A 14,907-nucleotide genomic window follows, 5' to 3' on the forward strand; every position below is an offset into this window, starting at 1 on the left:
CATTGGTTCTAACATTGCTACTCATGTGTCTCAATTAGGAGCCTCCCTGGGGTGCCCTTCCAGACATTTGACACAAATAGGCTGTGCCAGCACCCAGCCCCAACTCCACACCCAGCTTCCTGCTAGATTAAGGCCTCATTGCTTCTCCTCCAACTATTTGCATGTTTATTGAGCACCTACCATGTCCAACTAGCATGCTAGGTATTGTGGTTACAAAGGGAACAAGAGCCACAGGCTCTGCCCTCCCAGAGCTCAGAAGCTAGCAAAGAAACATAAATGATCAAACAAGTAATTTCAGCAGAGTGTGATGAGGGCTGGGCTGGCAGATATACCTAGTGGGAAGGAAACACAAAGGAGAAGGTGCTAACCCAATATGGTGCCAGGAAGGGCACAGGGTATCTGGAACTGAGCAGAACAAAGGAGCTGGTCAAAGGGAGAGGGTGTTCCAGGAGACGGAAGGTCCTGGATGAAGGTGTGGAGGCAAGAAGTCCCAGGCTGACTGGGAAATCAGAGGTCTGCAGTGGCTGCACTGCATGCAGCTTGTGGAGAAAAGTCAGAAGGACCCAGGTTATTATGAAGGGCCATATGAATTATAAACTAAAAGTTTAGAGACAGGAAGGGAGTCAACGCAGGGACAGATCTGTGTTTTACAAAATTACTCTACTGGCTGCTGTGTAAAAGTTAGATGAATATGCTGGGGAAAGATGGAAAACACCAACTTAAAGACAGCACTGGGATCTCTGTTGAAGGAACAGCATTGCCAAGGGAGAAGGGGGAGGCTTTACCTATCATGGTGAATGAATCTCACAGCTCAGTAGCAAGATCTAGGAAAGGCAGTGCTTGAAGAGCATGCGTGCACTGGCTACATGATGAAAGCCTTCTTTCATCTTGGGAGGCCATGGTGACCAGAGGATAAAGCCATCTTTTGTCCCTGTGGAGAGCTTGCCAGGGAAACACCCCCAAATCCCTCTGAGCCATCATTCCTCCACTGGGTAAATCACACTCTGCCAAGCTCTCAGCCAGGCAGGGATGAAGGGGGGGAAACCCAAGGTCATTGTAAGAAAACAGTAATACTTATTTTTTTTACAGTTTTATTTTATTTTTATTTTTTATTACTCAGTGAATTTATTACATTTACAGTTTTACAATGATCATCACAATCCAGTTTTATAGAATTTCAATCCCACAAAGCCAGCATATCCCCCCACCCCCTGAAGTGTCTCCTTTGGAAACCATAAGTTTCTCAAAGTCTGTGAGTCAGTATCTGTTCTGCAAAGTTCATTCTGTCCTTTTTTCAGATTCCACATATTAGTGAAAGCATTTGATATCGGTGCCTCATTGTATGACTGACTTCACTTAGCATGGTAATTTCTAGGTCCATCCAGGTTGCTAAAAATGCCAGTATTTCATTTCTTTTAATGGCAGAGTCATATTCCATTGTGTATATGTACCACTTCTTCCTGAGCCACTCCACTGTCAATGGACATTTAGGTTGTTTCCATGTCTTGGCTATTGAAAATAGTGCTTCAGTGAACATTGGATACATGCATCTTATCAAGTCATGGTTTTCTCTGGGTAGATGCCCAGGAGTGGGATTGCTGGATCAAATGGTAGTTCTATTTTTAGTTTTCTGAGGCATCTCCATATTGTTTTCCACAGTGGTTGCACCAATTTACAATCCCACCAACAGTGTAATAGGGTTCCTTTTTCTCCACACCCTCTCCAGCACTTATTGTTTGTAGACTTTTGGATGATGGCCATTCTGGCTGGTGTAAGATGGTACCTCATTGTGGTTTTGATTTGCATTTCTCTAATATTGAGAGATGTTGAACATCTTTTCATGTGTTTTTTGGCCATCTGCATGTCTTCTTTGGAGAACTGTCTGTTTAGATCTTCTGCCCATTTTTTGATGGGATTGTTTGTTTTTTCGGTATGGAGCTGTAGGAGGTGTTTATATTTTGGAGATTAATCCCTTCTCAGTTGATTCGTTTGCAGATTTTCTCCCATTCTGTGGGTTGTCTTTTTGTGTTGTTTAGGGTTTCCTTTGCTGTGCAGAAACTTTTTTTTTTGTCTTTTTTGTCTTTTTTTGTTGTTGTTGCTATTTCTTGGGCCGCTTCTGCGGCATATGGAGGTTCCCAGGCTAGGGGTTGAATCGGAGCTGCAGCCACCGGCCTACGCCAGAGCCACAGCAACGCGGGATCCGAGCCGCATCTGCAACCTACACCACAGCTCACGGCAACGCCGGATCGTTAACCCACTGAGCAAGGGCAGGGACCAAACCCGCAACCTCATGGTTCCTAGTCGGATTCGTTAACCACTGCGCCACGACGGGAACTCCCAGAAACTTTGAAGTTTGATTAGATCCCATTTGTTTATTTTTGTTTTTACTGTCATTACTCTAAGAGGTGGATCTGAAAAGATGTTGCTGTCATTTATGTCAGAGAATGTTTGGCCTATGTTTTTCTCTAAGAGTTTTATAGTGTCTGGTCTTCTATCTAGGTCTTTAATCCATTTTGAGTTTGTTTTTGTGTATGGTGCTAGGGAGTGTTCTAATTTCATTCTTTTCCATGTGGCTGTCCAGTTTTCCCAGCACCACTTATTGAACAGGCTGTCTTCTCTCCATTGTATATTCTTGCCTCCTTTGTCATAGCTGAGTTGGCTGTAGGTGCGTGGGTTTATTTCTGGGCTTTCTATCCTGTTCTACTGATCTATATTTCTGTCTTTGTGCCAGTACCATACAGTTTTGACAACTGTTGCTTTGTAGTATAGTGTGAAGTCCAGGAGCCTGATTCCTCCAGCTCCACTTTTCTTTATCAGGATGTCTTTGGCTATTCTGGGTCTTTTGTGCTTCCAAACAAACTTTAAAATATTTTGTTCAAGTTCTGAGAAAAATGTCCTTGGTAATTTGATAGGGATTGCATTGAATCTGTACATTGCCTTAGGTAGTATATTCATTTTGATAATATTAACTATTCCAATCTAAGAGCATAGTATGTCTTTCCAACTATTTGTGTCATCTTTGATTTCTTTCATCAGTGTCTTATAGTTTTCATAGTACAGGTCTTTTGTCTCTTTAGGTACCTCTCCCTAGGTATTTTATTCTTTTGGATGGAGTGGTGAAGGGGATTGCTTCCCTAATTTCTCTTTCTGATCTTTCATTGTGAGTATATAGAGATGCCGTCTATTTCTGTGTATTAATTTTGTATTCTGTGATTTTGCCAAATTCATAGATGAGCTCTAACAGTTTTCTGGTAGAGTATTTAGGATTCTCTAGGTATAGTATCATGTTATCTGCAAATAGTGATAGTTTTACTTCTTCTTTTCCAATTTGGATTCCTTTTATCTCTTTTACTTCTCTGACTGCTGTGGCTAGGACTTCCAAAACTACATTGAATAGTAGTGACAAGAGAGGACATCCATGTCTTGTTCCTGATCTCAGTGGGAATTCTTTCAGCTTTTCACCATTGAGAATGCTGTTAGCTGTGGGTTTGTCATATATGACCTCTATGATGTTGAGATGGATTCCCTCTATGCCCACTTTCTGAAGGGTTTTTATCAGAAATGGGTGTGGTATTTTGTCAATGGCTTTTTCTGCATCTATTGAGAGGATCATATAGTTTTTTATTCTTCAGTTTGTTACTGTGGTGTATCACACTGATTGATTTGTGGATATTGAAGAACCCTTGCATTCCTGGGATAAATCCCACTTGATCATGATGTACAATCCTTCTAATGTATTGTTGGATGCAGTTTGCTAGTATTTTGTTGAGGATTTCATCAGTGAAATTGGCCTGTAGTTTTCTTTTTTTTGTGGAATCTTTGTCTGCTTTTGGTATCAGGGTGATGGTGGACTCATAGAATGAGTTTGGGAGTGTTCCTTCCTCTGCAGCTTTTTGGAATAGTTTCAGAAGGATAAGTGTTAGTTCTTCTCTAAATGTTTGATAGAATTTGCCTGTGAAGCCATCTGGTCCTGGACTTTTGTTTATTGGAAGTTTTTTAATCACAGTTTCAATTTTAGTATTTGTGGTAGGCCTCTTCATCTTTTCTATTTCATCTTGGTTTAGTCTTGGAAGATTGTACTTTTTTAAGCATTTGTCCATTTCTTCTAGGTTTTCCATTTTATTGGCATATAGTTGCATATAGTAGTCTTTTATGATCCTTTGTATTTTTTTTTTTTTGTCTTTTTGCTATTTCTTTGGGCTGCTCCCGCGGCACATGGAGGTTCCTGGGCTAGGGGTCGAATTGGAGCTGCAGCTGCCAGCCTACGCCAGAGCCACAGCAACGCAGGACCCGAGCCGCGTCTGCGACCTACACCACAGCTCACGGCAACGCTGGAACCCTGACCCACTGAGCAAGGGCAGGGATCGAACCCTCAACCTCATGGTTCCTAGTCGGATTCATTAACCACTGCGCCACGACGGGAACTCCTGATCCTTTGTATTTCTGTGATGTCTGTTGTTACTTCTCCTTTTTCATTTATAATTTTATTGATTTGAGTCTTCTCTCTTTTTTGTTTGATGAGTCTGGCTAAAGGTTTATCAATTTTGTTGATCTTTTCAAAGAACCAGCTTTTCATTTCATTGATCTTTTCTATGGTTTTCTTCATTTCTATTTCATTGATTTCAGCTCTGATCTTTATGATTTCTTTCCTTCTACTAACTTTAGGTCTTGTCTGTTCTTCTCTGTCTAGCTGCCTTAGATGTAAAGTTAGCCCGTTTATTCGAGCTTCTTCTTGTTTCCTGAGGTGGGCTTGTATTGCTATAAACTTTCCTCTTAGAACGGCTTTTGCTCCATCCCATAGGTTTTGGAGTGTCATATCTTCATTGTCATTTGCTTCTAGGTATTTTTACATTTCCTCTTTGATGTCTTCAGTGATCCATTGGTTGGTTAGTAGCATGTTGTGTTTTTTTGCAGTTTTTTTTTTCTTGTTGATTTCCAGTCGTATAGCGTTGTGGTTGGAAAAGATGCTTGATATGATTTCAATTTTCTTAGTTACTGAGGTTGGATTTGTTGCCCAGGATGTGATCAATCTTAGAGAATGTTCCATGTGCACTTGAGAAGAATGTGTATTCTGTTGCTTTTGGATGGAATGTCCTATAAATATTTATTAAGTCCATCTGGTTTAATGTATCATTCAGGGCCTGTGTTTCCTTATTGATTTTCTGTCTGGATGATCTGTCCATTTCTGTAAGTGGGATGTTAATATCCCCCACTATTATTGTGTTATTGTCAATTTGTCCTTTTAAGGTTGTTAGCAGTTGCCTTATATGTTGTGGTGAACCTATGTTGGGTGCGTAGATATTTAAAATTGTTATATCTTCCTCTTGGATTGATCATTAGGTAGAGACCTTCCTTGTTCCTTAAAATATTCTTCATTTTAAAGTCTATTTTGTCTGATATGAGTATTGCTACTCCAGCTTTCTTTTGATACCCGTTTGCATGGAATATTTTCTTCCATCCTCTCACTTTCTATTTGTATGTGTCCCTAGAATTGAAGTGGGTCTCTTGAAGGCAGAATACATATGGGTTTTGTTTTTGTATCCATTCAGCCAGTCTATGTCTTTTTGTTGGGGCATTTAGTCCATTAACATTTAAGGTAACTATTGATATGTATGTTCTTATTGCCATTTTATTAATTGCTTTGGATTTGTTTTTGGGTTTTTTTGCCCTTTTTTCTTCCCTTCTTTTGTTCTCTCCTCTTCTGGATTGATGACTATCTTTAATGTTGTATTTGCATTGATCTTTCTTATTTGTTTGTGAATCGATTGTAGATTTTTGGTTTGCAGTTATTCTGAAGTTTTGATATGAGTCTATATATATATATATATATGAGATTGTTATAAGTTTTTGGTCTCTTAATTGCAAGTGCATCTCCAGTGTCTTGCATTTGTACCCACATCTTCTCATGATTTCTGATTTTGGTGGGATAATTGTGCATGGATGATTTTGTATCTTTACTGTATATATACCTTTACTCGTGAACCTTGTCATTTGTGGTATTTTTGTTTCCTGTTGCTGTCTTTTCTTTTCTGCCTAGAGAAGTTCCTTTAGTATTTGTTGTAAGCCTGGTTTAGTGTTGCTGGATTCTCTCAACTCTTGCTTATCTGTGAAGGTTTTTATTTCTCCTTCAAATCTGAGAGAGCCTTGCTGGGTAAAGTAATCTTGGTTGGAGGTTTTTTCCTTTCATCACTTTAAGTATATCATGCCATTCCCTTCTGGCCTGCAGAGTTTCTGCTGAAAAATCTGCTGATAACCTTATTGGGGTTCCCTTGTATGTTATTTGTTTATTTTCCCTAGCTGCTTTCAAGATTTTCTCTTTGTCTTTAATTTTGGTCAGTTTGGTTAATATGTGTCTTGGGGTGTTCCTCCTTGGGTTTATTTTATATGGTACTCGTTGTGCTTCCTGGATTTGAGTGAGTGATTCCTTTCCCATGTTAGGGAAGTTTTCGGCTATTATCTCTTGGCATATTTCTTCTGTCATCTTCTCTCTTCTCCTTCTGGCACCCCTATAATACAAATGTTGGTGTGTTTAATGTTGTCCCAGAGTTCTCTGAGACTCTCTTCATTTGTTTTCAATCTTTTTTCTCTTTTCTGTTCTGCATCTGTCGTTTCCACTAATCTGTCCTCCACCTTGCTTATTCTTTCTTCTGCCTCCTGTATTCTGCTGTTAGCTGCTTCTAGTGAATTTTTTATTTCAGTTATTGTATTTTGCATCTCTTCTTAAGTTTTATATCTTGTATCTCTTTGCTCGGTGTTTCCTGTAAGTTATCCATCTTTGCCTCCAGTTTATTTCCAATGTCTTGCATCCTCTTCAGCATCTACAGTCTAAAGCCCTTTTCCTGGAGGCTAAGAATCTCCTCCTCGCTTAGCTGATTTTCTGGGGTTTTTCCTTTCTCCCTCATCTGAGTTATAGTTCTCTGTCTTTTCATTTTGATAGGTTTTTGGTGTGGTGACCTTTTTACAGATACTAGAGTTGTAGCCTCTCTTACTTCTGGTATCTGTCCCCCTTGTGGCTGAAGTTAGTACAGGGGCTTGCTGAAGGCTTCCTGCTGGGAGGGGCTGATGCCTGCCCACTGGTAGGTAGAGCTGATTCTAATCCCTCTTGTGGGCGGGGCTTAGTCTCTGGATGAGATTAGAGGTGGCTGTGTGCCTGGGGGGTCTTTAGGCAGCCTGTTTACTGAGGGGTGGGGCTGTGAACCCACCTGGATTGTTGTTTGCCCTGGGGCTTCTCAGCAGCTGACTGATGGTGTGGCCAGATTTTCCCAAAATGGCCACCTCCAGAGAAAGGCAGTATTCCCAAGAGCTTTGCCTTCAATGTCCTTCCCTTACAACAAGCCACATTCACCCCTGTTTTCCCAGGATGTCCTCCAAGAACTGCAGTCAGGTTTGACCCAGATCGCTATGGAGACTTTGCTTTGCCCTGGGACCCAGTGCACGTGAAAATTTGTGTGTGACTTTTAAGAATGGTGTCTCCATTTCTCCCAGTCCTGTGGAGTTCCTGTGCACAAGCCCCACTGGCCTTCAATGCCAGGTGCTCTTTCTCCCAGTGCCAGATCCCCACACGTGGTGACCTGTCCTGGAGTCTGATGTGAGGCTCAGAACTCTCACCCCTGTAGGTGAGTCTCTGTGAACCAGTTACTTTCCAGTCTGTGGGGTTTCCCACCTTTGAGGTATGAGGTTCCTTGTATCGCATAATCACCCCTGCTACCTCTTGATGTGGCTTCCTCTTTGTCTTCTGGAGTAGGATATCTTTGTGAAGACTTCTGTTCCATCTGATTGAAGATTGCTCAGCAGGTAGTTGTAAATTTTGTTGTTTTTAGAAGAGAAGTTGAGCTCCAGTCCTTCTATTCCACCATCTTAATCCTATCTCCCTCAGTGGGCTTTGGATGGGGGTCCTTGGACTCAGATCAGTGTCAGCTTCAGGGTCAGAAACTGCTGAGAAATTAAACAAACAAAAGAGGCCACTCAGCTAGTGGCCAGAAGTTGTCTGAGTGCCTCATCTCATCCCCTTCTTCCCTGGGGTAGAAAACAGTAATACTTCTTTAAATATAAAAGGTAGTAACAAGATTTGGTCAGATGCATGGCAAGCAAGGGGAGACAGTTTTTTTCCCCACCTCCCTCTTTCTGTCTACTAACTTTGGGTTTTCTTTGCTCTTCTTTCTCTAGTTGCTTTAGGTATAAGGTTAGGTTGTTTATTGGGGATTTTTCTTATTTCCTGAGGTAAGATTATTGCTGATAAAGTTCCCTCTGAGAACTGCTTTTGCTTCATCCCATAGATTTTGGACCATTGTGTCTTCATTGTCATTTGTCTCTAGGTATTATTTGATTCCTTCCAAAAAATTCCTCTTTGATTTCTTCAGTGATCCATTGGTTGTTTAATATCATATTGTTTAGCCTCCATGGGTTTCTTTTTTTTTTTTTTTGCAGTTGGTTTCTAGTCTTATAGTGTTGTGGTTGGAAAAGATGCTTGATATGATTTCAATTTTCTTAAGTTTACTGATGCTTGATTTGTTGCCCAAGATGTGACCTATCCTGGAGAATGCTCCATGTGCACTAGAAAAGAAAGTGTATTCTGCTGCTTTCAGATGAAATGTTCCATAATTATCAATTAAGTCTGTCTGGTCTTTTGTGTCATTTAAGGACTGTGTTTATTGATTATCTGTCTGGATGATCTTTCCATTGCTGAAAGTGGGGTGTTAAAAAAATATGGAAGGCATCACAAATTTGTGTGTCATCCTTGGATAGGCCATGCTAATCATCTCTGTAGCATTCCAACTTTAATATATGTGCTGCTGAAGCAAGCATGCTCCCCACCTCCTTCAGCATTTTGTTTCTATTGTTGGTACAGCAGGGGTCTTTGTCTGCTTCCTCTCAAGGCCCTCTTGGAAGCTGGCTCTAAGACCTCATTTTAACAGGAACCATAGGGTAGCAAGTCCAGACAGCTCCACCCACCACACCAGGCCACCAGAATGTCATCCCATTAGGGTACCTGACCCTCTTCATGCTCTACTGAGTCTCCTTTGGTTTCATGGGAGCCTTCTGGCCTCACCTGGTGAGAAGTGCCCCTAAGCTCGTTCTGCATGAAAGAGAACACACTTGTCAGGACCCATTGTCTTCCCTGGCTGAAAAAAGCACTTGCCGCCTTTCTGTTTCATTTTCCCATTCATACAAATAAATGCGTTTTTCTTCCTCTCTCCTTCACTCTGCCTCCCTGTAATACCTTCAATCTCACCTTCCAGGCTAGTGCTGGGAAAGAAAGCTGAGGTTTGGACACCACTTTTCATGAGGTTGTTTACTGGCACACTTGGGTCTGAAAGAGAAAAAAAGCACATTTCAGGATAGAAAGGTTTCTATTTCTTCCTTCAAGGTGGCTTGGGACAGAGATGACTGTGACTGGGAAGCTTTCATCCTACCACCAAGAAATTGCCATGCCATTAAAAGCTGCCATGCATTCACATGGGGTCCCACAATATGAAATGATCTCTTCAATATGCATCCAATGTAACCACTTTGCCAACCTGTCATCACTCAAGATTATGAAAAGAAATGGCATGTCTGCTCCTGTCCAGAGTGAAATAGGCAGCATTGAGTCTGTGGTCTGAAATGAGTCTCAATTTAAATGCAGATTTATTTTTGCTTAATCACTTAGCAACTGTTTGATATTTGGGTATATATTCATCAAGGTTGGTTCAGAGCTTGAGACCATTAAAAAAATGATGGCATCTGCATCTTTAATTCCCTCCAAGAGTATTATCACAAACTCAAGTCTCTATTAATTCTGCAGTGAGCCCTTGGAGAGCAAAGGTTCCAGTCTCTCCACATTGCCTTCACTGCTGTTGCCACCACACCAATCCAGCTCTCCTCTGCCCTCCTGCTCAGACTCAACCATTAGCCCTGAATTCATCCTGCTTCCTCCACCCTCCAGTATATTCTCTAGGATGACCTCCTTAAAATTCAAAACCAACCCCATGACCTTCCCACTTAACTCCCTTTAATAGCTGTCGTTGCTACCAAAAAATTGCCAAATCCTTTCATGCCCTGGCAGGCTGTGCACGATCCAGCAGCTTCCCTCCCTTCCCAGCCTCATCTCTCACCCCACTCTGCCTCCCTTGCTGTGTCATCCTCTACTCCAACCTCTGGGCCTTTGCACTTGCTGATCCCTCTGCCTGGAATTCTCCTCCTTCCTCACCTTTTAGGTTTATCTTCCAGGCTTGAGCTTGAATGGAACTTCCCCAGCAAGGCCTTCCGTGACCTTCCAGATGAAGTTCAGGTCTCCTGGTACATGTTTGCCCAGCACCCTGGACTTATCTTCTAATGTAGTTCAGTTATAAATCCTTATTCAGTGGGCCTTTGAGCCTCAAGAGCAGTGTCTACTTCACTGCTATATCCTGGTGCTTAGCACAGCCTAGAACATGGGAGACAGTTAAACATCATTGCCTGGCTTGATAGAGTTTTGGGGAAATTAAGCAGCTACACTTTCAATATAAATGTGAGCTCAGATGTCTTTAATCACTCTAGGAGCCACTGGGATTGAAGACAGGCTGCAAGAAGGCGTTCCAGACACCATTGCAACTCTGCGGGAGGCTGGCATCCAGCTCTGGGTCTTGACTGGAGATAAACAGGAGACAGCGGTCAATATCGCCTATGCCTGCAAACTGTTAGACCAGACCGACACTGTTTACTCCATTAACACGGAAAGTCAGGTGAGGCCAAAGCAGGGCCAATGTCCAAGTGCAGAATAGCATCTAGGCCAATAGGGGACAGGCTTATGGGTGGGATTTGGTTACACAGAGGGAGCATTCCTATCCCCAAATCTTGGAGTTCAGAAGGTCCTGGAAGGTATCCAACCCGATATCCTCTACGTTATCCCCCCATGTGGTTGACCAGTCTATTTACATTATGTCTAACGTATTTGAAAGTTGTGCTTCTCTCGAATTCCACCCTTGGCCCAACCTCCCCTTTCTACATTTGAGAAACTGAAGACCACTGGGGCTTATCACCTGATCAGGGTCACCCTGGTAGTTTCTGATAAACAGACTAAGTCTAGAATCCTCTTCTCCAGCCAGGCTAATGCTATTTTCACTATCCAGCATATTTTATTTGCTCATAGAACCTCAATTGTTTCTTATACTTTGGATTAACTCATCCATTGAAAAACCCCAATTAAATGGAAATGATTCTGAGTTTAAATTTTCAGCCCCCATTTCTATGTCAAATCGGTTGCCACAGGATGAAACCTGAAGGAAATAATACACGAGACCAGTCTGTTTTGGTGGGTCAGGAGAGTGAAAAAGATAAGCCAAGTTCAAAAACTGCAATTTTCAACTTGAATAGGTTGTGAGTGGCAGGGAGCAAGGTTTAGAAAGAGAGGGCTGTAGAAAAGTCTAAAGCATATTTAAAGTTGTAATACAGTTTTATATTTAGGAGGGGAAAAATCTATTTTCACAATGCAAACTGCAGAAAGTAAAGTTCCACTGTCTTCTTGGCTAATGAATCTGGGAAGTAGGCATTGAGTCGTGTGCTTCTAGGAAAGGGAGCAGGGATTGGAATGGATGTGGGTCAGTAACAAGAAAAGCACTGTACTGTGGGAGTGATGGAGTAGGGTACCTGGAGACCTAGAACATACTATTCAGAGAAGGATGGAGAGAGGGAAGAAGATGGGAAAGAAAACAGCAGAGAAAGAGAGGCAGGAAGGAGGAGGAAATCTCATTCCTTCACTTTTGCCTGAGGCTGATCTGGACCCAGAATAGACTTCTGCAAGGTTTCCATTTGGTTTTCATTCCATGAAGAATCGACACACACATATTAGAAAAAAAAAAAGCAGTGTGTCCTAATAAAAGTGCCAAGGGCCCTTTAGATGAATTGGAAAAATCATTTACTTTCTTGTCAGGTGCACAGATTATGCTATGATTAGATTAAGGCCCAATGTATTTTCAAAATGAAAATAATCTCAAGGAAATCTTGGCATTAATATTGTGCACGGGAAAGAAAGTAATTTGCAGCTTGCTTGAGTGCTTGATCTCTGTAATAGTGTGGATGCCTGCCTGCCCCGCTTGCAATGGAAATTCCATTTGCAGTGATCATTTCGCTCCACCTGATTCCACGAGGACATCTACAAGCCTGAGGGGGATGGAGTGGGCTTGTTCTGTTAAATGCAGTGCATTCCTGTAGGAAGCTGAAGATGTTTGTTGATTAATTAGCCAAAGTTCCCAAGGAACCGTGGGCCGCACTCTGTGTTGAGTTCAGTCACTGTCAACGATTTTAAAGCTCTCTGCCACCCTCCAAGATGGTACCTGAATGCTGAGCCTGCTCACACCCCCAGACCCACTAAACCTGAGAGATTAGTCTTTCTCATCCCTGTGAAAAAGTAGTGGGTGCATAGCTATGGTAAGACAGAAACTGGGAAAATCCATTCTAAATCTCATAAGTTTATTTAAACCCTAGTTTAATGTAATTACATATTCCGTGGATATTTCCTCCAATGGTTTTAATCTGCCTGATGCATTATAAATTGATTTAGGGCTACTGCTTCTTTGTTACATATCTTAAAGCTATTAGCAAGTCATGGGGCCTCTAGACCTCAGGGCTCTAACCCACCACTGGAAATGTTGATCTGTCAAGGCATTTTAGAATGATTGCTTAGTATTAGATAGGAACTAGTAACAACAACTATTATCGTTCTTATTAACAATGAATCTTGAAGGCTTAATATGGTCTGGATGCCATACCTCTTTGAATTTCATTCTTCTCATCTGTAAAAAAGAAGCTAAAAGTTTATTTCAGAGGCTATTAGGTTTAAATAAGTTCATAGAAGAAAAATAATTTTTCACACAGTATTTGTATATGGTAACAAATTATCCCCAAACTTAAGCTGCAGCAAACAATGGACATTTATTATCTCACACTGTCTGAGGGTTAGGAGGACAAGAGCAACTTAGCTGAGCTCCTCTGGTTCAAGGTCTCTCTTGAGGTTGCAGTCAAGCTGTCAGGGGTGTGAGCTCATCTAGAGGCTCAACTGAGTGGGAACTTGAGGATGGAGAGGGTTCATTCCAAGCTCATAGACTTGATTGTTGGTAGACCACTCCACAGAGATGCTTCAAACATAGCAGCTGGCTTTCCCCAGGGTAAACCATTTAAGAGTGAGAAAGAAAGAATAGCTAATTGGTAGCCACAGTCTTTGTATAATCTAACCTAGGAAGTGATATCCCATCACTTTTGCAGAATTCTCTTCATTAGAAAGAAGCCATTAATCATAACCTATACTCAAGGGTTGGAGATGACAGGAAGGACATGAATACCAGGTGGTGGGGATCACTGAACCCCATCTTAGAGGCTGCCTGCCACAGTACCTGACATGCACTAAATGTGAAATGACTGGTACTTACTGTGATTATCTCATAGAAAATTTGAAATAAGTAAATTCAGAGATTTTGTTTTGAATCTTGTATTTCTGATGATTTGCTGCAGTCATATGTTGGAATTTCGGGTACACCTCATTTTATTGCACTCTATTGCACTTTGCCATATACTGTATTTTTTTACAAACTGAAGGTTTGTGGCAACCCTGCCTTGAGCAAGTCATTAGGCACCATCTTTCCAACAGCATTTGGTCACTTTGGGTCTCTGTGTCATATTTTGATACCTCTCACAGTTACTTTAAACTTCTTTGTTGTTATTGTATTCATTATGATCTATGATCAAGTGTTCTTTGATATTTTAGGGAACCATGAACTACACCCATATAAGGCAGCAAATCTAATTGATAAATGTTATGTGCATTCTGACTGTTCCATCAACAGGTCATTCCCTGTCTCCCCCAGCAACTCAGGCCTCCCTATTCCCTGATACCCAAAAGTATTGAAATTAGACCTATCAGGAATCCTACAGTGACCTGTAAGTGTTCAAGTGAAGAGTCACATATCTACAGCTTTAAACCAAAAGCTAGAAATGATTAAGCTTAGTGAGGAAGGCATGTGGAAAGCTGAGACAGACCAAAAGCTAGGCCTCTTGTGCCAGACACTTAGCCAAGTTGTAAATGCAAAGGAAAAGTGCTTGAAGTAGAGTAAAAGTGCTACTGCAGTGAACATACAAATGAGAAGAAAGTGAAATGGCCTTATTGCTGATATGGAGAAAATTTTAGTGATCTGGACAGATCAAGCCAGACACAACATTCCCTTAAACCAAAGCCTAATCCAGAACAAGACTCTAATGCTCTTCAATTCTATGAAGGGTGAGAGGGTGAGGAAGCTACAGAAGAAAAGATTGAATCTGCAGAGATTGCTTCACAAGGTTTAGGGAAAGAAAGCCCTCTCCACAACATAGAAGTAAAAGATGAAGCAGCAAGTGCTGATGTAGAAGCTACAGCAAGTTACCCAAAAGATCTAGCTAAGATCATCCATGAAGGTGGCTATACTAAACAACAGATTTTCATTGTAGACTAAATAGCCATTTAGTAGGAAAAGATTCTGTCTAGGATTTCCAAAGCTTGAAAGAAGTCAATGCCTGGCTCCAAAGCTTCAGAAATAGGCTAACTTTCTTGTTAGGGGCTAATGCAGCTGATGACTTTAAGTCGAAGCTAATGCTTTACCCACCATTCCAAAAATTTTAGACCTCCTAAGAATCATGCTGGATCTACTCTGCCTGTGCTCTGTAAATGCAGTAACAAAGCCTAGATGACAGCTCATCTGTTGATAGCATGTTTTGCTAGTAGTATAAGCCTACTGTTAGGACCTACTGCTCAGAAAGAAAGATTCCTTTCAAAATATTACTGCTCATGGACAATGAACCTGGTCACTCAAGAGCTCTGATGGAGATGGACAGTGAGATTAATGTTGTTTTCATGTCTGCTAACACAACATCCATTCTGCAGCCCAAGGATCAGGAAGTAATTTCAATTTTCAAATTTTT

At 41.3% G+C, this 14,907-nt stretch overlaps 1 protein-coding gene and 1 long non-coding RNA gene across 10 annotated transcripts in view; one reads left to right on the top strand and one right to left on the bottom strand.

Moving 5' to 3' along the window:
* ATP10B (ATPase phospholipid transporting 10B (putative)) overlaps positions 1-14,907 on the top strand; it is a 348,672-nt gene that overhangs the window by 292,144 nt on the left and 41,621 nt on the right. For all 4 annotated transcript variants that reach the window (XM_021076903.1, XM_021076905.1, XM_021076902.1 and 1 more), the window contains one exon: positions 10,519-10,703. In XM_021076903.1, coding sequence (XP_020932562.1) covers positions 10,519-10,703 — 185 coding nt within the window. The remainder of the gene's footprint in view (positions 1-10,518; positions 10,704-14,907) is intronic.
* Positions 8,394-14,907, bottom strand: part of LOC106506539 — a 162,165-nt gene continuing 155,651 nt past the window's right edge. For 5 of the 6 annotated variants that reach the window (XR_002339703.1, XR_002339705.1, XR_002339706.1 and 2 more), the window contains 2 exons: positions 10,190-10,405; positions 8,394-9,310 (listed from right to left, as the gene is read on the bottom strand). This is a non-coding gene — a long non-coding RNA (uncharacterized LOC106506539). The remainder of the gene's footprint in view (positions 9,311-10,189; positions 10,406-14,907) is intronic. The other variant, XR_002339704.1, reaches the window with a different exon arrangement.

This window comes from Sus scrofa, chromosome 16 (genome assembly GCF_000003025.6).
Source record: "Sus scrofa isolate TJ Tabasco breed Duroc chromosome 16, Sscrofa11.1, whole genome shotgun sequence".
NCBI classification, from domain to species: domain Eukaryota; kingdom Metazoa; phylum Chordata; class Mammalia; order Artiodactyla; family Suidae; genus Sus; species Sus scrofa.